Consider the following 26889-nt stretch of genomic DNA (forward strand, 5'->3'; position numbering starts at 1 on the left):
CTACGATTCTATGATTCCTGGACCAGACAGCTACAAACACCCTTCTGCACTTCATTTCCCCATCACCACCTCTACCAATATTAATGGTACCTCTACTACTACCAGTAGAGTACCTCTACTGATATGAAACTCCAGGTCTCTAGCAGTCACCCTACCTACCCCAATAGCTGTTGCCAAATGTGCCTTGGCTTCCATCTCAGCAAGCACCCAGGTTGTCCATGCACTAACCATGCTTTCTCCACCAGCCAAGTGGCCAAGAGCAGCAACCCAAGCTACTGCTGCTGCTGGCAATTAGCAAGGCACCTCCTGCACAGCTCCGATGACAGCTCCATCAGCCAGCAAATAATTAGCACCACAGCTCCCCTTCCTTTCCTGCTTCTCCCTTCCAAACTCAGTTGATTATGCGAAAAATGTTTGGGGTTTTTTTGCTCATTATCTGGCTAGAATGTTTGAACAAGAAAGGAAGCTGCCACACGCCACCCACTGAACTGTGAATTGGCATTTGCTTGCATGAGCATCCCCGCTGTGTGGCTCTTTGTTCGTTTTCAGCCGATTTCCTGCTCTGCCACTCAAGCTGCTATTAATGGAGACACTTTTTCTGAGCTTTGTTGTTTGGGTTGTTTTGGGGGGTTTTTTTGTTTGGTTTTCTTTTGGAGAGGAGGGGGGGCTGGTGGGGTTCTTATTGTTTTGTTTTGGTTGGGGGGGGGAGGGACATACCTTTTTTATTAAAAAAAAATTTTAAAAGAAAAAAAGAAAATAATTTCCTTTTCTTCGCGCTCTTAGTCATTTCTGCTGCCTAGCACAGCATTGAGTCAGAGGCAAGACTGGTAAAAACCCTGATTGCTCAGTTGGCCCAAATTGTAGCACCAGCCCAAGCACTGAAAACATTGAAAATTCCCAAATCTTTCCACTCTCTAAAATAGGGACATCATAGGAAAGTTCCTGTTAGTTCTTTGACAATAGCTATTGCCATTTCAATGTGCTGTTAACACCAGGGAGAGAAGAGGTTCCCTGTTCCCTACCCCTACACACATCACCCTGAACTCTCCTCCCCTGCAACAACAGTAGCTTACAGTAGGATATATCACATACAGTGACAAAAAAGAAGAGATAATCCATCTCATTCCCTCAAAAACAAACAGGGTAGATGCAGCAGTAGGAAAAATACCTCCTTGCTTCTGCTGAAGTACCATGGGCGAGGAGAAGGGAAGATCGGGGCAAACTGAGCTGCTCTTAGCAGGTCCTCCAATCAATGGGATTTCAAGTGGCCCTAGTGCCTCCTGTCACCTGCAGCCAGGACACCAGTATTTTATGCTGTCCCTTTTTAATTGAGATACTTAGAGCAACAACACTTCCCAAAATGGATCAAATCACACTTAGTTTTAGTCATTTGGGTTCCTGCTTCCAATCTCATGCTTTTATTCTAGCAAAAAACACTGGCTTGCATTAGAGTGAGCAGCTTTTGTTTCTTAATGATGTTTTAGTATTAATTTCTCTAAACAAGGAATGCAATTACCCTCTGGCAAAGCAACTGTCTCCAACTGTCTTTTTTTCATTAATCAAATGGGAGGTTTTACCTCTTGGTCTTCCCACAAGATTAATACGCTTTCTCCGCAGGAACCGTCTTAAAGCGATGCGGGAATGTGAACAACTTGCAGACAGCAAGCCCAGTGTCACAGAGTCTTTTTTAGCCAATGCCAGTTTTCATTAAGAGTTGATCTCTCTTAATAACTTAGACTAATAACTCTTCTAAATGAAAAAACCCCATTTTCTCCCCCCACAGGCAGGGATAATAAACTCCTAAATCAGTGCCCTTTCTGAGAAAGCTTCCCCCTCCGCCCACGCGTTTTAAGAGAGGTTGCCTTGAGGCCTATTGATGTCAGGAGATCCTGATGCCTATGCTCACATCCCATTGGGAGTATTGACTAAGAAAAGTTGTGTTACTGAGATTGGTTTTGCTGCTGATTGCTACAGACACAGGATTTGGCCCAGGATGTCTCCACCATCTCTATGAAAGCTGGGGACTGTTGAGGTGTCTTGGAAAGGCAGCAACTGAACCTTGGTGGTGGTTTGCATTTAGAAAATAAATGGGTCTAACTGTTCTGGAAGCCCAGGGATCCGCAATTTAGGGAAATTGTAGATTTCATAGGGGCTAGGATTGATTTCAGTGTACGCACTGCCAACCAGCAAATCAACCAGCTCGCTGCTAGATGTTTAACAGGTAAACAAATATCTTGGTCAGAGGAGAGACTCCTGTTTGTACCCTCAGTCTGAAAGGACAGCACTTCCTCCAGCCTTCCTCAGCAAATGGCTTGAATTTTCTTCCATCCAACTAAATCCAACAAAGGACCTCAAAGCTCCTTAGGCCCTTGAAAAATTTGCTCATTAGTTTATTTAAGCAATACAGATGTTCAGTTCTTTTCCCATCTCCAGAAATGCATCACTCCAGCTCTATATCATAGAAGTTAAAGAAAATAAATAAAACCCAAAGAAATGGATAAAAAGTATGGCAGTAATCTCCAAGCTGCTTTTCTCAGAGTACTGCAAAAGTTGAGCTGGAGTTCACAATCCTGCCCTACATAAAATTGGTCGAAGCATACAGCAACAAATATCCTAAGTCCTTAGGCAAGACACCCCATGCTCCTGTGAAGTGCTTAAAAGCAAGAAGAAAAACATCACTTTTTCTTGGGGATTCTCCAGCACAACTTCACTGTCATGAAACTGACTGTTTTCTAGAGGCATCCAAAAATCATCCTTTAACCTTCAAAAAAACCCAGAGTTTTCTGGCTTTCTGTTCTCCATGAGCTAGTGTGGCATTTTTGGAAGTATGTGGGTGACAAACCCAGAGCGCATCACAGATTCCATCAGCACAAGGCACCCTCAAACCCAAGCAGGGCTTTGATATGCTTCTATTCTCCTTTACATCAGGAAGATTAATTAAAAAATCTCCCCTTACCAGCAAGCTCAGACTGGAATGGACCGAGTTATTTTGGGAGCACCCCTCCCTAATTTCATAAATACAAGTTTGTGTCTGTTGTGAAGATGAGCCTCATATTTTTCCCTCCACTGGAAACAAAACCCCTCACAGCACATATTCATGAGTTACACAGAAGAAAAATGAGGGCCTGGGGAAATGTTTTCTCTTCAACTTCTGGTATCACAAATTTTCTAAGAGCACAGCTAGAGATAACAGCCATACCATACAATAACCACGCGTGTTGGAAAAAAGTCCTTGACAAAAGTCGAAAGGCAGAACTTTCCTCCATCTTCCCAGCTACTTCTGGTCGAAAAAAAAAAAAAACAACAAATCAAAACAAAAAAACATGCTAAGAGTATCATCCACCTGCTGTCACTGCACTCCCTTCCCCAGGCTGGGAACACACTCTACCAACTGCAGCTTGTGCCATCAGAGGAGTTTGCAGCATCTGAGCCAGGGAGAACTTGTCCAAACTTCGAGGTAATTCCAAAAAGAAGTTGTACTACTTAATTGCTTCTCCCCGATACACACAGCATGAAATTCATCTCCCTCCACATCTCCCCTTCTTTTCTTCTACAACTTGTGTTCATTTATCTACCAGGCCTTCTAAGGCATGTATAATTGCACAACTACCTGCTGCTTTAGTCACATGAAACAGATCTATAAAAGCTACAATAGCCTATTGTTCTACAGAATACTCTGTGCTTTGTTCTTCTACTTTTTTTTCTTTTTAATAAGAAACCAAAATTACTTTTAGAGGAACAATTTGTTTCAAGCAACCATTTTCAACCAGAAATTGTATAGTTACTGGCACAGCAGTAGCCTTTGTGAGACAATGACATGAGCCAGAACATGCCTCTGTTATCAAACAGGTTGGATTTCAAGGAACACCAGGGCATATTTCTCCCCCTCTACAAGACCTCAGCAGACACATAACCCTGATGGAAGAAGTCTCACACTTCTCATGGAGAAACAAAGAGGGTTTCAACATTTAGTAAACAAGCAGATCTAATTTCATTTAAGTTGGCTCTGCAGAGAAGCCAGGCTTTGGAAAGATATAACTCCCATCAACTTTCACAGGATATTAAACACCTTCCAAGGACTGATCCAAGTCCCATCTGATAAGAACAAATACCAGACCCAGCTTGCATTGCCAAGGTCTGGTACTCCTCATGCTTCCTTAAAATGCATGCTATTCCATAAAAATGCATGAAAGGGAAAGAAATGAAAAAGACCTAAGTTAAGAACTTGCAGTCAACCTGCCATTGCAGTCATGGTTTTATATACCAGAGATATTGCTACAATGCACTGTCTGGTACTTATTGCTTTGGAAATCAATGCAGAGTAACTTTATTTATCTAATCAGCACATGGGAGAGAGTGTGTGTTAGCAGACCTGGAAGCAGTTCTTAATTTCCACTCAAGCTGTACTGAGAGACAGAAGAAAAAATATTTGAAAAAGCAACTTGAATTTTTTATTAAACCCAGCTCCATTTTTTTGTTTTGTTTTCTATGAAAATTAACTTCACAAGCTGAACACCTACCCATCTACTGTACTTTTGTATCTCTGTAACCCAGTGGCCAATATCCATCAATCCAGGCTGTGGGGAGAGAGCAGCCTGAAAGATGGCTGTAGTCCTGTAACTTTCATTAAAATTGTGTTTTCAGCAGAAAAGACCCAAATTACTGCTCTCAGCAAATCAAAGAGCTGTTGTGCAAACCAGACCAACTTCACCACTCATTTTCCTTTGCATGGTTGAAAGAAGAAGAATGGATATGGGATGCAATACTGTTGAAAAAAAGGGTTCTTTTGCTCTTCTGCTCACAGAGGAGTTTGTTATTCTTCTCAAGTGACCTGTGACAACTTTTCTTTGTTCAAAAATATCAGGAACAACTTCTTCCTCGTTCTGGTGAGGATGCTCTTTTTTGCATTATGTTAGGCTTATTAAGAGCTTCTTGAAGGACAGCACAGGCTGGGTTTTCAGCACCAAGAGTTTTTCTCATAAACAAATAACAAAAACGACTTCACTTCTATGCATTTCTCCCAAAGCATCCTTTAAAAACATCCATACCAAAAAGGTCCTTTTTCCCACAGTCACCTCTCTTCTGTTCACTTCTCGTAAGCACTCCCCAGCAAGATTTGAATTTCTAGTGTAAAGAACAAAAATAAAGAGAGAAAGGGAAAGATCCTTTCCTGCAATCCCTCTTACCGTTCCAGATATTTTCAGATTTATTCATCAGTTTATATTTACAAAAGACCCAGTGGCAGGAGAAACTGTAGTTTCTTACCCCTTTGAATGTCACATTTGCACTCAGACGTGCAGTAATTTTGTGCATGAGAGACAAGAATAGTGCAGAAACCAACTCAATGAGATTATTATTTCTCAATGGTCCTAGTGCTCGAAATGATGATATTAAAGGTACATTTTCCAGTCAATCTGGCAATTTCTCTTATTAAGGAATTTAGACTGTGCTGAGGAGAGCCCAGCAATAAGCTAGGAGGATGAAATATTGCTGATATACTGATTGTGTTATCTGAAGAAACTACCTTTCAAGAGTAAAAATTAAAGAGGAATAAAATACATTTTCAGACTGGTCTTTCATGAAAGTTATCCAAGGGAGCAATTGTAATGTGGTGAGAAATGACCAATTAAAGTCTAACACCATTCCCAGGGAAGAATGCCTCTCTAGATACAACTGGGTTCATTAATCTATGCAGCAGGCAGCAGTAAATCCTGTCTGGCAAGGGAAAACAATTCTCCCTATTTACACCACACAAGCTTCCAAACTTTCTCTTGAATATGGAGATGGTAAGAAATGCAGCCTGCTGAATCCAAACCCTGAGGACTTTTTTCCAAGCAACAAACACCATGCTAAGTGACTGTGGAGTGAAATCAAATAAAAAAGACAGCTCAATCAAATGAAATTAAATACTGTCAGTTTATTAGACTTCAGAGCTCAAATGACAGGTGCCACTTAAACCTAGTGGCCAGTATTTCCTGCTTGTTTAAAAACCCTGTAGTTAAAGAGGAAAAACAAGCTTTCTTCTTAATGAAAAACATCATGATTGCTTCCACTGCACAGGATTTGGCACTGACCTGCCTCCCAGCTGGGCAGGTTTGTCAAAAGGTACACACTTAAGCCATTTTTGGCTTTTTATTTTTGACATGTCAATAGCTAAAGCCAGAAGTCCAGAGAGGACATGGGAAGGCACATCTCAGGTTCCACTAATGGTGCCAATAACTGAGCATCCTTGTGCACAGCCTGGATGCAAATACAGAGCTCAAGTTATCAGCCTGGGGATGACAGAACAGGTAAATATCAGGGTTTCCATCTTTAGAAATGGACATCAATTTGCCGTAGTGACAGTAAATTCTTTGATCTATTTTGCCTTTTGCAAATTCCCTGTTGGTCTTCACTTTAAAAATGGTACTTCTGTTGTCTTCCATCTGCCAAGATACAACAAAAAAACTGTCAGAACAGGAGATGCTTAACTTCCCAAGGAGGGAGGAAGCTTTGGAAACATAAGGTAGTACTGTACTGAAAAAAAAGGAGAGAAGGCAACATGATCTGGTGAACAAGCATGAGAAGAGAGCATATTGATCTTCAATGGGAAGGTAGATTGCCTGATATTGGGAAGGACAGCTGTAGAGATTCACCCTGTATGTGGAAACGTATGTATACACCCTGTATGTGTCCTCCCTTCCTACCTCATGAGAAGAATTAATCTCCTGAGCATTGTATTACTGGATGCTTTGTGATGACGGATGGGCAGCATTCTAAAAATCATTCAGCAGCCCATAGACAGAGGATCTGGGACATGATTCACAATAACTGGGCTAAGCTCTTTGACCTGTATTATTCAGGAGATGAGACTGGATTGTTAATGGCTCATTTAGGCTGAAAACTACTCAGTTAAAAAAAAAAAAAAAAAAAAAAAAAAAAAGCAGGTGAACACACCATTCAGGCAGAAGCAGACTGAAGTGAAAAATCACAGTTCAATGAAAAGGTCATTTTTCCCCATAAGTTTTTTTCTGTAATGTCGGTCAGCTCAAAACTTAATATCCCATCCTCACATGAAGCAGGAGAATATACTGATATTTCTCCATCAGAGCCAAAAAAAACAATGAGTGTCCAGGTTCTCTGCATTACTTTTTCTAGTAGAAAAAAACTCAGTTTCAAACAGAAGAAAACTCAAACACACATTCCCCAACACACACACAAGTAGGAAGTAAAGAGACAGAGCCTGAGTTTTGAAATAATTTTGAAATAGAGAAGCTAAAGTGGAAACAAGACACTGTGCCAGCATTCAGCCTCGTAATCCTTTTTGAAGAGGGACTTGTTATAGCTGAAATATATTTTTTCTTTTACTCCTATAGCAGTTCTGAGACCCCCTGTTACACAAGTCAATTAAATGCTCCCAAGAGCATGCATAAAATGTTAGCACCTGCGTTAAACCTACAATATGTGATGTGGGGAGCAACTAAGAGTGGTAAACTACTCTTAGGAAAACCTGGTAGAAAATATAACTCCTTAGATAAGGAGTTGGGGAGGACCTATTCTTACTGTGAATCACATCCTGCTTCCCTGCTGATCTCCAAGAGCAACAGCTTTTGGACATGGGCAACCCCTGCACCAGCAGGATTTAACCAGGGGAGCCCATCAGGCTGCCTGCCACTTCTCCAGGTTAGCACCCTTTCTCTGCCCCAATTACAAGCCTGCTCTTGCTCAGGGAAAACACCCAGCAAATGAAATGAGAAACCAAATCTGGGAGATTTACAGTGCCATGTCAAGAGGTGGCTGAGACTGCTGCAGGTCCAGGCATGGTGTGAATAAATCTCAGTGCCAATAGCATTAAGAAAATCTATGCAAACTGCAAGAAAACAAAACAAACCAACCAAGCCAAAAGACAAATCAGGCAGCAGAGGAGATGAATTTCAATGCACTAACATTTAATAAAAGCATGAGGTAAGGATCAAAGGGTAAAACAAGAAAACAGATTTGTATAAAACGTAAAAGGTGCCATCAGCACTAGAAGTAGGTGAGTCAAATAAACAATAAGAAGGAGATACTGAAGCTGTTCACAACTTTGTTTGCTACTGAACTGATCATGTCATGTCAACTAGACAATGGCTTCAAAAAACAGAGCAGCCTGGTGCACCAGGACAACTCAGGTCACCCGCAGCCCACATCCAGGTGCATACCCAGCCCTGGCCATGGGGAGGCCCTGGCCAAAGTCTTAGAGGCTTTGCTGACTATGGGTAGAGAATAAATCATCCTGACCCAGCCAAGAGCAGTTGGAGCAAGTCTCCATCATTCTTTTAAGAAAGGAGGCTATACCTTCACCAAATTTTCCATCCCACGGGCCAGTGCACCAAGGTATTTCACAGCCAGGGTTGCCAGAGACACGGCAATGGGCGATCCCCCAGCTGAAGCTCCCAACTCACAACGCAGACCCCAAAGTTTGGGAACCTCTTTTAGGAGGACTGCAAAGACAGGTAGTACTGCTGGAAGATGGCATCATATGAGAAAACATTCAATGCAGTAGGTTGCAAATGAGGTGCTTTATTCTGGATTTACACTGCATTCTGATGCAAAGTGCTTAAAACCAGTAGGAGTCAAGAAATAAGGAAGAAGTTCCGGACAGCATTAACCATTTTAAAAGAAAGATTTTGGCACCCCATTTAGGCTTGTTTCCAGCTTATCCACAAAGCTCCACTAAACCTTGCTAAGACTTAATTCCCATAAATGTGATTCTCCCCTCAGTATTTAGGTAAGTAGTGATGTTTCAAAAAAAGTAAATACCAAACTGTGGGAGTTGGATTATTCATTCATGTGGTAAAAGCCATTATATATGAATATATACAGATGTTCCCACTTCATGACTGATATAAACAAATGTAGATTTTAGACTCTGACACAAAACCATCTATTATGCAATGGCCCATGTACATGGCTGGGCTGCTTTTATCCTCAGCTGTGTCAGGAGGATTCACAGGAGTTGTGTGAGAGATGGAATAAGCTTATAGTTAAAAGACTAGAGAAAGTTTAAGCAAGAGGCTTGATTAAAATGAAAGGAAAGAGTGAAAAGGAGAGAAATCAAAGTGCTGGGGAATATCAGTTTTAGCAGGAAAACATGATTTTACAAAGTTCCAAAGCTCAAAGTTATTTGATGTTGGAACCGGTGCAGTCTGACCCCATCAAACCAATTGTTAAAAATGTGCCTGAATTGCCCATTAACTCGTGCTTCCAACAAGCCTTGCTCCTGGTTTTGCCCCACTTCTTGCTTCCCATCAAGCCTTGCCTTGGCTGCAGGCTCTACCAACAACCTGCCCTCCAAAGAGGCTGCTGTCCAAAGATCAGCACAGTACCACCGTGATGAAAGCAAACATCTGTTTAGTGTTAAAGATGGGTAAGACCCTGCTCCAGCAGAGTTATTAATGCACTCCAGCTGTTTTATGTAGCTGCCTTCATGCAAACCATTGTGCTGGCTTCCATCTGCTTTGCATTGAATGGGTGATGCAAAGCAGAACCCAGTCTCAACTACAGCCAGGCACAGAAACTTCTGGTGAAAGTCAGAACATATTGCTGCAAGCTGTGCTCTGCCACCCTCTGAAAGTCTCACAAGAGATGCTCACTCTTGTGAGTACCTGTGAGTTAGCAGGGGACATCCTTGGGATTTTCACATGGAAATTCTATTCAGTTCATAATTCAAGCCTCAGAGTTCTGTGAGTTGAGTTTTCCTTTGTGTTTTTTTAATATGTTTAAAACTCAAGAACATCACAGTCGAAGGAGTAGCCCAGAGCAGGAAGGATACCAGCTGAAGGAGCCACAGGCTGGGGAACAGGGACACAGGTTAAAACTGCACTCACCATTTGGTGACAGCAAATCTAAAAAGCCAGAGGGCCCGGCTCAGGGCAGACTCATGCCCAGGACTCAAAAAAAAAAAGTAATTTTTGCATTGCCCTCGCTTCTCCTTTGAACAAGGGAGGGACTCCAGTTAAACAGGGATGTCATAGGGCAGAGGTGCAGGAAGCCCTCCCAGGGCTCAGGTGAGTACCCCCAGCCTTGTCCTCCTCCCCATGCACTGCAACCCAAGGCCCAGTGTGTTTATACCTGAATAAGGGCACAGGTCTGAAAAGAGGCAACAAGCACCTGGAAAGACACAGCTGGGAGTTCTATGGCTTATGGAAGATAGGAAGTAGCAATGAACTCAGGGGAAAATTAGCAGTAGCTAAAGACAGAAGTCTGGGGAAGAGAGGATACTCTCATCATTGCCTTTCTCCATTCAGGAGCACAGACCATTGCATGTAATGCTTCACATTATGCTTCCTAAATACTCACTTAATTTTGATTGAACAAGGCACTTGTGCTAATAAAAATTAAAACCAGCAGGTTCTGTCAAGTGTGTAATAGATGTGTGGAAGAGCAGCGTGTGCAGGTATGTCTAAAATTAACTACAAACACTAAAACTGCCTACTTTCCAGACATGGGGAAGTCTGGGGAGTGCTGCAAGCCCTGGATGCATGTGCTGGGCAGGGAACTGTGCAGGTGCCTGCCCAGCCCCTCACCACACCAAGGGTCCTTGGGCCTAGGGGGGAACATCCCACACCAAGCATCTCCCATTCCCATCACATTAACCTCTAGGTGGAACCTGGATGTCTCCAAGAGCAGATACTGCCAAGTACTCACCTCTCACCACTGCCTGCCAGAACCAAAGGCAGCTGCCAAGTAATATATTTCCACCAGTTTTGCACAAGTACAAATGTCTGAGGTTCTGTACTGGTGCAAGAGAGCAGAGTGTGCATACGGGAACACAAGAGAGAAGAGATCAGGTCCATGAGCATTAGATACAGCAGATCCATTTAATGATTAAACACACATGACTGTTTGCTTATAAAATGCAGTGTCACATAAATCTGCTGGCAGCTAATTGCTTATTATAGCTCATGGCACTGCTTGAGTTGGCTGCTGAGTGATAAAGGGACTTTCAGGAAGGAGAGGAAGCCAGCAGAGTTCTGCTCACTTACCTCCACAGCAGCCTCCAAAGCCTTTTGTTTCCCAGTTCCTGCAAGATGGACACTTACCCTCTGCTTGAAGTCCCTCTGCCAGGCTCACACCAGTGGGAATACAGGAGGTACATTGAAAGACAGAGAGAAGTTGCTTTGATTAATTTTTTTAAGTCGTTATTTTTAATAACGAACTTCTCTCTGTTGTCTCGTGCCTCTTCCCAGCCTCACAAATCAGGGCAGCTTTCTGGACTGTCCCTCAGGCCAGCCTGGAGCTGGGTGACATTTGGCACCACCCCAAGATCAGTGATGGCCTCACAGCAAGGCAGGAGGGGGGACATCCATGTGCCACACAGCAAGGGCAGGAGAGGGAGCACCCCACCACAGGGTGAAACCTGGTTTCAAAGGATAGGAACCAATGAGTGATGTGCTCTCTGTCTTATAAGACAGAGTTCTTCTAACTTGACCCTCATTTTAAGTCCACAGGTACGAGGTTTATGAGTCACTTCAGCTGTTTGATCCTGATCTGTGTATTCCCAATTATTTCTCTGGATTTCAGGCATCCATCCCTCTGTGGCAATATCACAGGGCCCCATCTAGTCCACTCCTAATCACACACAGCTGACTGCCAAGCATGGCTTCATTGCCTGCTGCCAAGGAGTCAGCTGCAGATGAACCCACAGAGAATCTGCCCAGGGATGCCTCTGTACTCAGCACAAGCAACAAAGCACAGGGTTTCATGGCAGGAAAGCACATATCTGTTTACACAGTAGGTTATATGGGAAATACATTATTGAAAAAAAAAAAAAAACAAAACAACAGACCAAACCAAACACCTTCAGCAAAATACATCCATTCATCTTATGCCAAGAGTTTAATCCTACCCAAATGGGACTGCATTCCACAAAGAAATTATTCTTTATAAATCACATCCCTCACATCTCAGGCTGAACCATTCACTCTAGTAATGACCCTGCCAAGAGCTGGAAAGGAAGGGATCTCCACTGAAACCTTGTGGAGAAGCAGATCTATTGCTGGGACAACTGCACAGAGGCAGGCAGAGCAACAGTGGGGACCTGTTGGAGGTTTGGCTCAGGGCTTCATCAACTGTATGGCCATGCACATGGTTGCTCAAAGACAGAGAAGAAGATCCATGACTTAGGTCAGCTGTTTGGCTGGGAAAAGCAGCTGAATGAAGCTGTGCCATCCCACCTTTGCCATGGTGGGCAGGGGATGGGTCTGCTGGACTTGTGTGCTCCAGGGGGACCAGGTGGGCTCGGAGGACGGAGCAGAAGCTGAGAGGGAAGAGTTCTTTGTGATATTGAGCAACTCAGTTTGCTGCAAACAACTTGACACACAACCTCCAAAACAGCAGCAGATGCCAGATCAGGGACCTGCCTCTCTCCTTTGGGAAAGAGGAGGACTCGGTGAGGCAGAAAGATGCAAAAAAATCCATTTTCATCTGTACTCCAGGGCAGCAGAGAGTCAGATCTTACTTTTACCAGCACAAATTCCCACCTCCCTGGACAAAAGCAGGTTTATTCTCTTTGTAACTGTTCCTCAGCCTTTCTTGCCTTAATACCAACATTGTTCTCCCCAAACCTAACCAGCTCCTTACTTGAGCTACATTAGGATATACCACATGGGTGTTAATTATACATTGAGACTAGAAGCTAAGAGTACTGCTGGGAAGAAAACCACAGCTCCTTCCACCTTACTAATGTGATTTCACGAACCTGCACCATAGGTGCATTAACAGATCAGTAGTGAGGCAGGATTAAGTTTGATCGTTTCTTCATCTCCCAGCTATACTAAGCAATTTACAAGGCCATTTTGGGACTGACATGTAACACAGTTTAACAAGGATTTAACCAAAAAAAAGTATATTCCATCCTTTTATGGTTTCCAGGTGTTGGGACCAATTTACTTCACAGCAATTTCCTTTTCTGGGCCTTTTTTGTTCCCCTCCTCCCCACAAAAACCTGCAGCTGCCAACCATGCTGGCATCTACAGCAGCTAGGAAATGAATTTCCCTGTGAAGCAAATTCTTCCAGGATGAATTGAATGAAGGCAGAGCTCATAATTGCACATTACTGAAAACATTTCTGATAAAAACTGCGAGATATTTTTATCCACATCTCCAGTTGAAAATTGCTGGGAAAGATGCTTTTGAAAAGCCATCACCTCCAAGCATGTAATTATTAGATCCTTGAACAAAAACATGCGGGCAAATGAAAAAAAAATACTTTCATTAAAATAAAAAAATTGGGATGGCAATCGTTGGGAATAGAAGGAGAGAAATTCTTCATCCTGTGTGATTTTGCACATCTCTTAAGTTACCAGACTGATCCATAAATCCACAGATAAATAAATTTTGCAGCTCAGAATATCAAGCTTCATTAGTAATTTTTAAAATTTTTTTAAATTTTTTAATGAAAGGAATAATAATACTGTTAAAAAAATCAGAAGCAGACTGGCAGTCAGACTGTCACAGAACCACAATTTCCTAACTCCCACGTAAGCTTGCTTGTCTTGAAATAGGATTCTGCCACCTCGAATAGACAGCCATACAATGACCTGGGGGTCCTATCCTATCAAGGCTTAAGACCAAGCCTACCCTGATGGGATTACTCACATGCTAAAAATTATGCAGTAGCTGAACTGACAGCTGAAAAGAGCCTTAAATGTTCTAATGCCTGGGAGCATTCAATTGTCAATTAATGAACATTGCTAAATATTTATTTTTGCTCTACTTTCTCTCCTCCATTTCTGTGCCAGCACCTCTTGCTGATTATTATTAATTGTTAGCTTTAATTGTTCATTTTGTTTGCAACAGCTACATGTCTAAACATAAAAGCAGAGGCAGCCTTCTCTCCAAGTTGCCCAACACCTTTCTCTGACCTTCTAAATAAAATTGCACGCTTTCCATCCTTAAGCAGATAACATCACAAGCAATAAATATTGGCACCCACGTACATATATCCCTTTTAACAGTCCATTTTCAAAATCAATCAAATCCCACATGCCTTAACATACACAAACACTTTGGCAGTGCATTTATCCTTGGCTTATAAGGATTAACAAAGTAGAGCAAACATTATAAAGAATAACAAACCTGGACACAAAGCCAAAAGCAAGTCTTAGCACACCACATGAAGTTCAAATCCCCTACAATGGGTGCCTCAAAGATCGAGTGCATCTCTTCCAGCAGTAATGAGATTGTCCTAAGCAGGAAGGTAAACATCTGGGCTGAAAACTGGACTCAGATAGAGCTGGAGATAAAACCCGAATAGCAGCACTTTGGACTGTGATTTTTAATAAATCAGCCTGGCCTTTGCACTGAAAAACATCCTCCTGCTAACAAACATGCACTAATAAAATGTGTGTAGAACAATCTTTTAAGAGAAAAAACCTCTGTGAGCTCCATACAGGACAAAATAAAATTATAAAAGATCATTAATTTCCTTAGGCCATGAAAATTTGTAAGAAATTACTTTAGTCTTTTTTCTTCTATAAAAACATTTTCAGTTGAATAGGTCATCTCTAGAAAAGAGGAAGAATTCATTTCCACCGTGTATATCAGCTCATTTATATTTAGCATAACCAACAAAATTTTAGAGATCTGGCCACCAAAGTCCTAAAGCAATCATCAGGCATCCTTAATACCTTAGGAACAATGGTGAAGACATCAGAAGGCTGCAAAACAGCAAAATGCAATGTTCAACTTTGAAAAAACAAACCCAAAACCAGCAGAGGTGAGATCAGAGTTGGGGTGATAGAATGATAAATCAGTTCCTGAAGTGGCCATCTGTGTGTGAGCTGCTGAAAGAAAATGAGGAGGACTAATTGCAAACCTGGATCTACCTGGATCTTCCTATGCAACATTTCTGGTTAGATGGAAAATGCAAATTGCTCTTTCTCAATTTTAGAAATGCTTCTGACACTCTTTCACATGCTATTTTTATGAGTGTATTTGGAAAGCAGGATACAGATGATTATGAAGTGTATGCAGAACTGATTGGTAAACCACACACTGGGAAAATTCATCAGTTGTTCACAATCAGAAGAGACAGATGTGTTAAATGAAGTGCTGTGGGGACTTGGCCCCAGCCTGGTAAGACTCCAGGCTTTCATTAAATGACCTGGATGTTCACAGAGATTCCTCTTACTAAGTTTACTGACAGCCACCTGCTATGAGGGACTGGAAGCAGGCTGGGAAGTAAATTTTGAACCCAGAATGATTCATATATGTTTGAAAAAAAATCTACAGCTCAGTAGAGGTGAATGTAAGGTATCAGACCTGGGCAGGAATAAGAAGAAATATGTGGTCCAGCTGGAGTTCACTCATTGAAACAGTGCAGCCTGGTCAGACATTTAGAAGACCACAACTTGTGAGACTGGGAGGAGGAAGGAGCTGTCTGTGCTAAAGAGAAGGAAAGAGATGGGCTGTTGCTGCCTTCTGAAATTCAGAAGAGTGATGCAGGAGTAGTCTGCCCTCTGTGTTAGGACAGGAAGCAGTGGCACCAAAATTGCCAGATGCAAAGATCTTTTCCTTAAGTATTAAGTTTAGTGAATGAATGTGAGATGCTGTGTTTCCATGGATGTACTCAAATGCAAGGTGTATGGACAATACCATTGGTATGGCTGATACTAGCTTAGGGCAGAGGAATGGCCCAGACAAATTCTCTCTGCCCAGTTTTGGCTCCAGGAAATTAATATCGCTGTAATTGAGCTCCAGACCCAGAGATTTCTGTCTTGGTGTACACAACCCTGTTACTTTCCTCTTAATCTTTCATTTTGCTGCCACTGAGACAAAGATGACAAGTGACGTAAACAGCTCAATGAGCTTGAGTTATATTAAATAGCACCATTGTGATAAATTCTTCAATAAGAAAGATAAAATCTTTCTTCCTTAGAGATTTATCAATAAAGATTTCCTCCTGTCTCATTGTAGCTCCTCACATTAGTTTTCTATCCTTTTCATACATCTTTTTCTCTACTTCTTTCCCAGACTATCTAGCAAGAGGGGAAGATCTGGGGCTATCACTGTGAAATCACAGAACAGGGGAGCTGATCCCCTGAAAACAAACAAGTAAAAAGAGGCAGTGATCTATTAACAAATATTCTCCTGGCCATTTCCACCCTGCCAATAAAGGGTGCAGGTCTCAGGTCAGGAAGAAAGCCCAGGTAGTTCACACTGCTCTCCTTAGGCTACGCTAGAAGCAAATAAAAAAAACCTAAAACCAAAGAACAACCTAAACAGAAAAGGACTGAACATCCTCATCAGCTTTCTTTATTTTTTCTTTGCCTTCTATACAAATCACATTTTAAATATTTTTTTAAAAAAATAAGTCATAAATGGCTACATCTGAAATATGACCTGAAGCTGTCTGTGCTGCAGCTAACTGTTTAACTTGAGCTGCTTTGCAACAGAACCCTCACCTGGAGTAGGTGGAAGATTCAAAGTAGGTAGAAGGAGATTAAATGAGCTCTGCCATTCTGCCCAGTCCTGCAGTGATCCTGCAGTAAGGACCAACTGAATGTGAGATCTGCTGGAGCAAAATATATAGATTCTTCCTAGACTTCAGAAAGACCATAAAGTATTTCAGGGAAGTTCTTCAGCTCTAAGATTGACAAGTTTCTTGTGAAACACATTGCCACACTGGTATCAGCAGAGCTGCACAGAAGCTTACTCTAACCAGAAGATAATTGTTTCCCCACACACCATAAAAAATCACCACTGGTTTGCATTTCCTGACCGTTCCATTTTTAAGAACAGACAAAACGTCCCATCAGAAGAACTTCGACAGTGGCTGGAAGAAAATAAAGAAATCACCAAGAACCTAATGATGGTGGACCGAGGAAGCATTTCTGAAACATTTGGATAACTCTTTGAAACAATCCATCTGATTTCTGGTTTTGCCCATCAAACTTTGCATTCTACAATGAGTGATATGACACCAATTCACTTTATAGCTTCCATCTCAGACGATTTTCAAATGGAGAGATGAGTCTCATGAAAAGTCAGGTTTACAGGAGAAAAAACTCATTAAGAACCTGGCTGAGTGACCACAAGAGAGCTTCACTGAGCCTCAGCAAAAGCAAACCCAGTGCACTGGAATCAGTCCCCTCTGAATCTTTTCTCAATGCACCAAAATAACTAAGAAGAAAAGGGCTGGTGGACATAAAATCAGATGGTTGCCCCCTCCTCCCTGTGTCTTTGCTCTGCAGCTGGTGCAAATGATGGCCTCATCTGTAGGATGATAAGGAAACCAGTTCATAGTGGGCAATGGGCTTGGGCCTCAGAAGCATCACCAGCACAAGATTTAAGGGTCTGATACCAAGGTGAAGAAGACTTCCTCACCAGCTCAATGACTGCACCATTCCGTTGCATGTGACAGAGCTACACACCACACTGACCCAAGGTTTCCTCAGAAAGATTTAGGGCTGAGATCAGGAATATTTCTCATTTGGTCACCCAGCACCACCATTTGTGGCAACACAGCAATCATTGCTACCTGCATCAATGAAACACAAGATACTTCTGGCAATAACTTTGAGGAACTGGATGACTGATCCCTCCTGATGCCACCAGCCACAGACTCCTTCAGCACAGCTGGTGTCAGCCACCTCTGAGCCAGGGGCCCAGCTTATGGCTCAGACCCAAGAGCAATGGAAGCTCCTGCCAAGTTGTCTTTTGATCTTTTCATGGAACGGCTGCATTCCTGCCCTGTTAAATCACATGCCCAGACTCCCTCTGCCTACCAGGACTCATCACCATGTCCCAGGCAGCTTCAAATCCAACCTCTGCAGTGCTGCCAGAGTAAGTGGACATTGCATCCAGTCACCAGCTACGGGTTTAGGCAACACAGCCAGGCTAAGCTACTTGATGCATGGTTTATTTTACCTCTCAAATCTAGGTGGAAAAACAATTTTCTAAAGTTAGGTTTGTGCATGAGGGCATCTTCGCACCGAGGAAAGGATGAAGTCTGTTCCACTACATCATTTCAGATAGCATAAAATGATTCAGAAATCAAAAGTTACCTCTGTTCTTACAGCTCCAGTGCCTTTGCCTTCAGAAGGAAGATGCTTGCAGCAGAGCTGTAAAGTGATCTCCATGCAGCATATTCAGCTGCAACAAGCAGAGCTCCAGCATGCAACAAAGTATCTGAGTGTTGCACTCCTTAAGAAATACCAGAGCCTGACCACCCTGGAAAGACTGAGGCCAGGATTTGTGTCCTTTTTGGAAAGGTGCCCTACACTCACCCACTCTTTTGCAGAAATTAAATGGACCCTTTATACTCCATGGTAACAGTGAATTGCTCAGCCCAGGTTTCTAAAACAGGGGTTAGCATCTCACTGTTATGGCAAATTTCTAAAAGATGAAATATTGCTAGACAAGGTAGCAGGAGATTACACTGGAGGTGGGGGAGATGGCAGTGATCCCACCAGTTTAGCAGAATTCCTTAGCCCTCTCTTCCCTCCCCTGACCCTCTATGCACCATTGCTGAACACCCAGCCCATGCACACACTCGTCTCAAAAAAATAAAAGACATACATTTAGATTTCACTCTTTAAAAATAAACACACAACCCCGAACAGTTGAAAAGGCTCAGCAATATCTGAGGTGCCTTAAATACTGCCCGTGTTCCAATCTTCAAGTTGGTGAAGGGGAAAGAGGGAGGCAGACCACAGGGTATTCTCCAGCAAACACAGGGGGAAATTCTCTCTGGTGAAGCAGAGATAGACTTCGCAAATCAATTCACAGTCCATACGCAACGGCTTGGGTTCGTAAAACCCACTTTAAAGTAGCCCATTATAACATTAATGACATTAAATGTGGCTAAAGGAAGCCAGAGCAAACAAAAGTAAACTACTGGAAGAAGCGGGTGGAGGGGGAAATACAGACAGGCTCACTCACCGAAGTCTGACTGCAAATCCTTTTTCAGTCCACAGAGCATGTCTGCTGTTATCTATCAAATCATTCAACTAATTCTATCAGCCGCTCCTCTCTCTCTCCCTGCACTGGAATCACTCCTCAGCCAGCCCGGGCTCACTTTCACGCTGCCTCCAGAGCCGAGCGGGGCTGCACCACACGCGGTTCCTCACTTTGTGGCAGGAAAATAAAAAAAGCAATCGTCCTGGACACTCCGGTTTGCAAGGACTCAAAAATGTGGCAATCCTTTAGAAAGAAATGCCTTTACATGCCTGCTTAAAGCGTGCCTTGCCAGTCCCGTGCAGAAATAGGAAAACGAAGGGTATAGGGGTTTCAGATAGGTTTTTTGGTTTTTTTTTTTTTTTTTCAGCTGGTCCTAAAAATCTCGTGCTAGTTCTCTCGGCTCGACTGGCCATCAGGCATTGCCAAGCAAAAGTTGGAAGCGCAGTGATTAAAGGGAACAGCTGGTTGAAGGGGAGGCAGCCACTGAACCCTGACTCTGGGGCAGATGCAGCAAATGTCGAGCGTGCACTTCATTCCCAGCGGTATTCCGCGCCGCACGCCGCCGGTCGGGAGCGGACATCATCCCATGGAGATCGGAGATGTGCTGGCCCTCGTCTGCCTCAGCCCTTCAGGAGATTCCATGGGGATTTCAGGCAGAGGGTGCGTTTTTTAAAAAAAAAAAAAAAAAAAAAAAAAAAAAAAAAAAAAAAGGCAAGGCGGTGCTGCGGCGGAGCAAGGCTGCCCCCCGGCAGCTGCAGAAGTTGGCCGGCAGCAGAGCCTCCAAGTTGCAGCAGCGGCTGAGCTGAGCGCAAGAAGAGGCTGTGACTGCAGTATTGCCTGACACACTTTCCTCTCCCCCACCCCCTCTTGGCAAGTGCTTGCAGAGCCTCCAGCACCTTTCAAGGCAATGTCAAGCTGCTGTCAAAGCATTACACTGCCTCTCAAACGCACACACAGAGTAAGGGAGTATGAAGCTGCAGTCTTATGTCCTGCCTACAGCGTTTTTCTGAAAAACTCAGTTTAACCCTTTCTTAGGAAGGGCAGAGGAACTGTCACAGGCAAAATGCAGCCAAACCCCGTGCTAGGATGTGAGCAAGCAAAGGTCTGCAGTGAGCTTCGAGGCAATGCTGGTCACCAGCTGGGTCACAGGAAATCCTGCCCTCCTGGACAGGATGCTTTATGGCTTACCCTGAAACAGCTGGTCCCTCACCACGGGTGGAGATAAGGTACTGTACTGGAAATAATTTGTTGTAATAAAGCAGTCTCTGCTTCCTCTGCTACTAAAAAGGCAAAGTAGGGTGATGTGTGTTGGAGATCAGACCATGAGAGTGATAGTATTTTCCTGGCCCTGAGGTAGACAGCAGGGAGGCAGCAAGGGGATGTGCAGGGTTCACATCCCACCTGCAGCACCCTGCAGGTCCCTGGTTCAATCAAGCTGTGAGACACAAATCCTGTTTGCACCAACCAGCCCACAGCTTATGTCCAAAAGGCAGCTGTCAGTCACTGTATTTCCTTTGGAACTCCTATAATCTGTAACAGCAAGATTATACCCACAAATGGTGAAAACGGAGCAAGACAAGCATAGTCAAAGGCACAGAGGCAAAAAAAAAGCATCTCTGGTTTTGTAGGAGAGTCCAGCAGTGTTTGAGGCTTCTACTAGATTTGGCTGTAAGTGGTCAATAGCTTACAAATACAGAAGGATGCTCATGGAAAAGCAGAAAGGTTAAGTCTTGTTTCTATAGGAAAGCAACAAGGATAAATAAAAAAGGTCCTAAACACATGTGGATGTGCCAGAAGGAAATTCTGCAGACCTGGGGACCCTAACATTGTGTGACCCATGTGGAGAAGGAGAATTGGCTTTCAGCCAAGCATCAGTTCTTGCTTTCTTTGAAATGCAGTAAAATCTCTATTCTGGTTCCAACTCAACTGTTTCATGTAAAGACAACTTATACAAAAGCAATAAAATTACTAAGTAAGAAGAACCTACTCACAAAAGAGATATTTTCGTCCATAATTTGCTTTTAAGAGTTGTTCAGTCTGACAATAGACTTAATTAGTAATTGAGCCAAAAATTGTAATTAAAATTTTTTTCACATAGTTATTAATGCTTCTGATGCAGAGAAATTTCATCTTAAAGGAAATAAAAAAAAAATCTCCAGTTGCACCACAAATACAACAAGAAGCTGCTAATTTGAGAATAGCCCTTTGCTTTGAATTCCATAAAACTGACACCTCCAGTAGGAAAAAGAAAAGATATAAGCATTCATTTACGTTTATGCCACCACCTAATCCTTCCCAGAATATCTGCTGCATTGAGAAAGGGTAGGAGAGAACAGGTCTACTACATCATTGAAGCTGTTTTTTCTTATGGCAAAAACTGCATAGAGCTGCCCTTGCTCCCTGTGGGAAAAGAAGACTCATTTTGGCATTTCAAACCCAGAACTGCTTATGGGATTCACTGGGCCGGGTTGGCAAGAGCCGAGCATACCAGGAGTCTGAAGAGAAAAAAGATGTTTATTCTATGATTTCTGACCAAAACCCATAAAACACAACACTTTCTTCATGTTTCAGGTAGCATTACATTAAAAACAGTTAAAGTGAAAAGCTTGAGCTCTCTTAATGGGGAAGGAAAAGGGTACATTGCACACACCAACAAAATTAGGCAGCCCAAAAAAGATGTTATGACGTTAGAATATATATGTCATAAAAGAGCGTGAGGCATCACTTAAATTGTCTTAACAAACTCAAAGAACAGCACGTAGACTTTGATTTTTCACGAACAGTCTGTATGTCCTTCTAAACCTCCTTATGCTTGAATGATTGTAATCAGCAGCTATCCAAAAATGCTCTGCCAATATCAGCTATATCAAAGTTTCACCTAATATTGTCTGTTTTTTACTCAGACATTGTGCCCACTGGAAAAAAAAGCAGTTAATGTGGAGGGAGGCAGGAAAGATGTCTAAAAAGTCTTTCCACTGGGAAAAAAAAAAAAAGAAAGAAGAAGAAAAAAAAAACACTTCAGTTCTGCCTGGTTGGCATATATTGATCTCACATTAAGATCCAAGAAGTAACAAGTGTACAGGGAATGCTTTCTTGCTCCTTCTCTTCAGTATAAAATGCTGAGCCAGCAGACAGCATGGGCTGAGGACAGTCCACAGGCAGAACAGCTTCTAGGTGGTCCCTACTGGACACGGACATTCACGCGGGCTTTTGGCTCTCATACACACAACTACAGAGGCAATACCAGTCAACAGGCCAACAGTCTAGAGAAAAGGGCATTTACTTCTCTCAATAACAGGCTGACCTTTGAGAAAAATTCGTTTGTTGTAAGTAAGGAGCAGCTACCCTTACACACACACACACATGTACTAGAGATTGATTGGGTTTTGTACCCAACAGATAACTGTCCTCCTCTTGAACTTAATATATCTTTCCCCAGACCTAACTTACAAATTCTTCCAGAACGTCAGTGGGAGTGAAGCTGCAAACTTACATGGCCTAAATTGGCTGGGATGACATTTACAGGATACACTTTCATGCAAACAAGACAGGGAGGACAGCCGAGGGAAGATCCCAGGATATACACACTATCAATTTTTTAGTCCACTGCTTGACAGATATTTGTTCCTGTGATTTAAACCATTACTTATTTAACCACATCCCAAAGCACGCTCATCAGAACTCACAGGACTGTAGAACACTCTAGCAAGATCCTGAAATGGACCATTTAGCATTGAGCATGCTCTGAGTATGGGAGACCATGGAGAGGATTTTACATCACTCCACATTAGGAAGTCTCAGGAGACTCTCTAAAGACAGCTGAATGAACTTAATGAACAGTCAGCCACAGGAAAACGATGAGGAAAAACACCCAACCATACGCACTGAGAGTGCGCAGAGAAACGCTAAAGTTCTAACCACATATAAAATCATATTAATAGCAGCAGAAATTGCTTTGGGTTAGGGAAAGTTCAAAAGAGACTGATGCAGATGCATTCTACTTATTTTAAATTCAGATCTTAAGTTAAAATTTTACATTGCTGTCTCATTATCCCAATCCTACTTCTTCCATTTCAAAATACACACCTGCCTACTAGGGGTCTGCCCAGGGCTGGGCACCCCTCTTCCTGCTCATCCACCCTCTCAAGGCTTCTTTCTAGCACTGCAGATCCAGTGATTTCTTACTGGGTAAGCCAGTTTTTACTGGGAACTCCAAAGCATATCAAGAGGCCTGGAAAGGCTACAACCCCTGCCCCTTTGATTTTTGGTTGCAGTGGACAGGGAGGAAGAGAAGGTTCAAGAGGAAGAGCCATCACTCTCTTGGTGAAGAAAACTTCACGGCTGATTATCCAGCTATCCACCGGCTGCACATTTGCTCCATTTCATCCGCTCCAATTTTACATGGTTGTGCTTATTTAGAAACCCCAGACAACTGCACACCAGCCCGAGGCCTGCAGCAGGGATCATTTCTGATCTAAGCACATTCCTTATTTCTTAGACACAGACCCAAAATGCAACACACTATGTTATCAATACATTTTTATGGGGAAGAAGAAATAGACTTTAAAAAATAATCTTTAAAAAAGGGCATTTAAACAGTTTAATAACAGAGCCAGAGGAAGAAGTCCTTGATTATTCTCTCTTTTAAGTGCAAATTCCACCAGCCAATTCTAAACATTAATTTATTACAGATAATGAACACTGAAAGATAGATTGACCCACCCAGGAGGCAATTAGAGCCTTTACTGCATGCACACATGCAGAGCACGAAGATGGAGAGCACTGCTAAAGGTACATCCAACACCCCCATCCATTCCCTCTACCACCAGAGCACAATAAAATTGTTGCTGTATGTTTTCCTGCTTAACCATTTCAAGAAGAGACACCCACATCTGTCATGGCCTGACAGCACTGCGGTGGAGCAGTGGGGAATGCAGGATGCCTCCTGGAGCTGTGATTAATGGGAAGGACGACTCACTGCAGTGACCCCATCTCCATGGGACACCAACACTTTGCCAGTCCCCAATTATGCATTTTGCCTGTACATCAGCATTCCTAGCTGGGCTGAAATGCACACCAAAGAAACAAGCTTTTAGTTCAGGAAAGAAACAAAGCTCAAAACTGTAGTAACTGGAATTTCCAGTTCTTAAAAATTCAAACTTTTGGCATTTTTCCAAGAACCAACATCCCCTGGCCAACCTCAGCAGATCTTCCTCCCTCTTTAACAGTAGGGACATCTCCTTCTCTATTCCAGGCAGGTGCAAGTCCAGGCACTTGAATTTTCACTTGCTAAAGTTACAAACAAGTGGGTGACTCTGTGTCTGGGACAGCACTGGTCCTTCCTCTCCATGTCAGTCTTAACTTCTCAGTTGGACCTCTGGAAAGAAATTATAACCTGCAATGGCTCAGCCCTTTCCTTCTGAGGGAGAAAAAGCATCTTGTCTCAAATTCTTATGGAAGAAGGTCAGCATTTTCTACCAAATGAGCAGTAAACTACATTTAACTCCCAAAAAAGTCTTTACTGTCTGGTCTCAGCCAGATGGCAGAGTACAGCAATGCTGTGGACTTTAAGGGTCTGTATATCCACCTTGCAAATACATGCTCACTAATGCTTTATATTTGGTTTTTCCGCATGTGTTGTTGGAAAAAACTCTTTTGTGGTGCAAGACAAATAAATGGGTAAGAACACACCCATGAATAAAAGTCAAGGGCCAAGTCACTGGGCTAACAAACGAGATAGGATGTACCAGCACCATTACTAACAACAGCTATTTTAAGGAACTAGACTATATGCAAGGCACTGTCACAGATGACAAACAGCAACAGATACTTGGGAATTTAAAAATTCTAATCCAAAACCCAAATGAGAGGAGCATGGTGCCATTTTCTGTAGTCACTGGGGTTTCTCCGAACAATTTTGAGTTCAACATCCTTTCAGGTCCACAAAAATGTTCATCACCACAGTCCCAATGGTGACTTCATGCATATCTTTCATTATTCTCTTGGTCTCCCTATCCCCTTGGTCTTAATATTTGGGATTTCCTTCATGACCATGGGGCCAGACTGTGCTTATTGGAACCAACTGCCAGAGGATATCATACCATGGGTACAACAAGCATTTCAAACAGGAGTAAAAAGCCATCAATGACAGGCACTGTGACTGGAATCATGTTTGCAAGCCATGCTCCCACCAAGACATGGTCTCACACCCTTCAAAGTATTTCCCAATATTTCCTGGTTTAACCTCAATAGTTAACCGGCCTCATCCAGGCAGCTGCTCCTTACTGCACCTTTTTAGCTACTATTTTAGTAATCTAAAGTTGTGAAAAAGGTACAAAATGCTGGTAAAAGTACTTGCAATGCTCAGGCTGCGTAGGAGGAAGAAAGTGCTCTGAACTCTGGGGAGTAATTGCACTTATGGATCCTTCAGTCCTGCTTCAGACTGAGTGCAGTTTGAACAGCAGCTGCAGCCCCACCACTGCAGCTGAGACCATAAAGAGTTGGCCCCTCAGAAGAACATGAGGGATATCTTTGTCCCTTAATGCTGCATATGTGCTATGCCACTTTTTTCTTACTCACTGAACATTAGGAAAAATCCCACAATTTACCCCAAGCTCGGGATTTCTGGATCTGGGTGAGCAGAGTAGAATGCTATGGGGTTTGGAACTCCAGTGTTTATAAGAGAAAGACAAATAGGCTGCAGCAAAGTACAAGATTCTTTATTCCCCAGCCAGCTCTAATGACACAAAAGAGCTCGTTCAGGGACCTTGTTAGCAGAGGTCATTCTAACAAAAGTGAATCTCCACTTTCTCGTGTTTTTTTAAGCCAAATGGGGATGAGCTTGACAAGACACAGCAATAAGCAATGCAGCAGGAGGTTAATGATCTACTGGCAACCACCAGCTATGCCAGGACAAGGTGGGAGTTTATGCCTTGCTCCAAAAGGAGCACAGTCCTGAAATGTGTGTGCACATCATCTGAAAGCTGGTCCATCATGTTCAGCTAGACAGAGCATATTTCTCCCATTTATCTCTAACTCTGGCTGTACTGTACAGAACAAGCACTTTTGCTGCATGAAATACACTCCCCCATTTGGGGATGCTCCTAATTGGCTTCATTTTTTTTCCCCCCATCCAATCTTTCATAGCAATGTAGCTAGCAGATTTAAAACAGCCTTGGGACACAAGCAAAATCCTCTTGAGCACACACTGAGACAGCTCAGCAAAGAATTATATTTGAATGGAAAAGTCAGGCAGAAATGGAGAACAGAAGCAGTGCCATGGAACTGGGGGAAACCAAAATAACCGCCACCTTCTCAGCATTTAGTGACCAATGTGCTGGAATGATAGTAAGTTGTTTACAGCTAAAAAACTGGAGGGAAAATACATGTTCAAGTTCTTCAATGACAGGAATGGTTCCCAGTTTTAAGGTCATTAAACCACTCCAATTTTGAATAAGTGCGTGGCAGCTGCACTTGGCACCTCAATATCAGCATCAATAGTGCCCTTGCAGGGCCTGTTCATGATCTCACCTCTTCAGTAGAAATGCTGTTTCTTCTTCATCTTTTAATAATATCAGCAAGAATGAAAATACTTTTGGGTCTGTACTAGCACCATGGGTAGGAATGGGTACCCTACTTCTCCACTCTGGGTAAGCAGTTCAGTGAACAAGCTCTATCACACAGACCATGTTAATAGAAAAAGAAAAAAAACAAAACACAAAGAGAGGAAACATAGCTTGCTGTGAAGCTCTGAGCATAGAGGAAATGGCAAACTGGCCTTTCAGCCCTCCAAAAACAGGGGAGCAGCCCCAGCTCCTCAGCTCAATCAGCCCAAGTGACAGAAGGGAACTGCCCCATGGGAGCAGAGGTGTCAACATGCTTCCTCATGGGGTTGCCAAGCATGTCAGCATCCCTGAACCCCTCACTATGTTGCATGCCAGAAGACCTCAGGCCTTTGCAATAGTT

At 42.8% G+C, this 26889-nt stretch overlaps 1 protein-coding gene across 6 annotated transcripts in view; it reads right to left on the reverse strand.

The window, feature by feature from the left end:
- GRIP2 (glutamate receptor interacting protein 2) overlaps positions 1-26889 on the reverse strand; it is a 243624-nt gene that overhangs the window by 58529 nt on the left and 158206 nt on the right. Inside the window, exon 1 of one of the 6 annotated variants that reach the window (XM_071756022.1) lies at positions 18907-19721. The exons of the other annotated variants lie outside the window; for them this stretch is intronic. Coding sequence (XP_071612123.1) covers positions 18907-18946 — 40 coding nt within the window. The 5' untranslated portion in view covers positions 18947-19721. Of the gene's footprint in view, positions 1-18906; positions 19722-26889 lie in introns of those variants that run through there. 6 annotated transcript variants of the gene reach the window in all.

Source organism: Heliangelus exortis, chromosome 12 (genome assembly GCF_036169615.1).
Source record: "Heliangelus exortis chromosome 12, bHelExo1.hap1, whole genome shotgun sequence".
In the NCBI taxonomy this organism is placed as follows: domain Eukaryota; kingdom Metazoa; phylum Chordata; class Aves; order Apodiformes; family Trochilidae; genus Heliangelus; species Heliangelus exortis.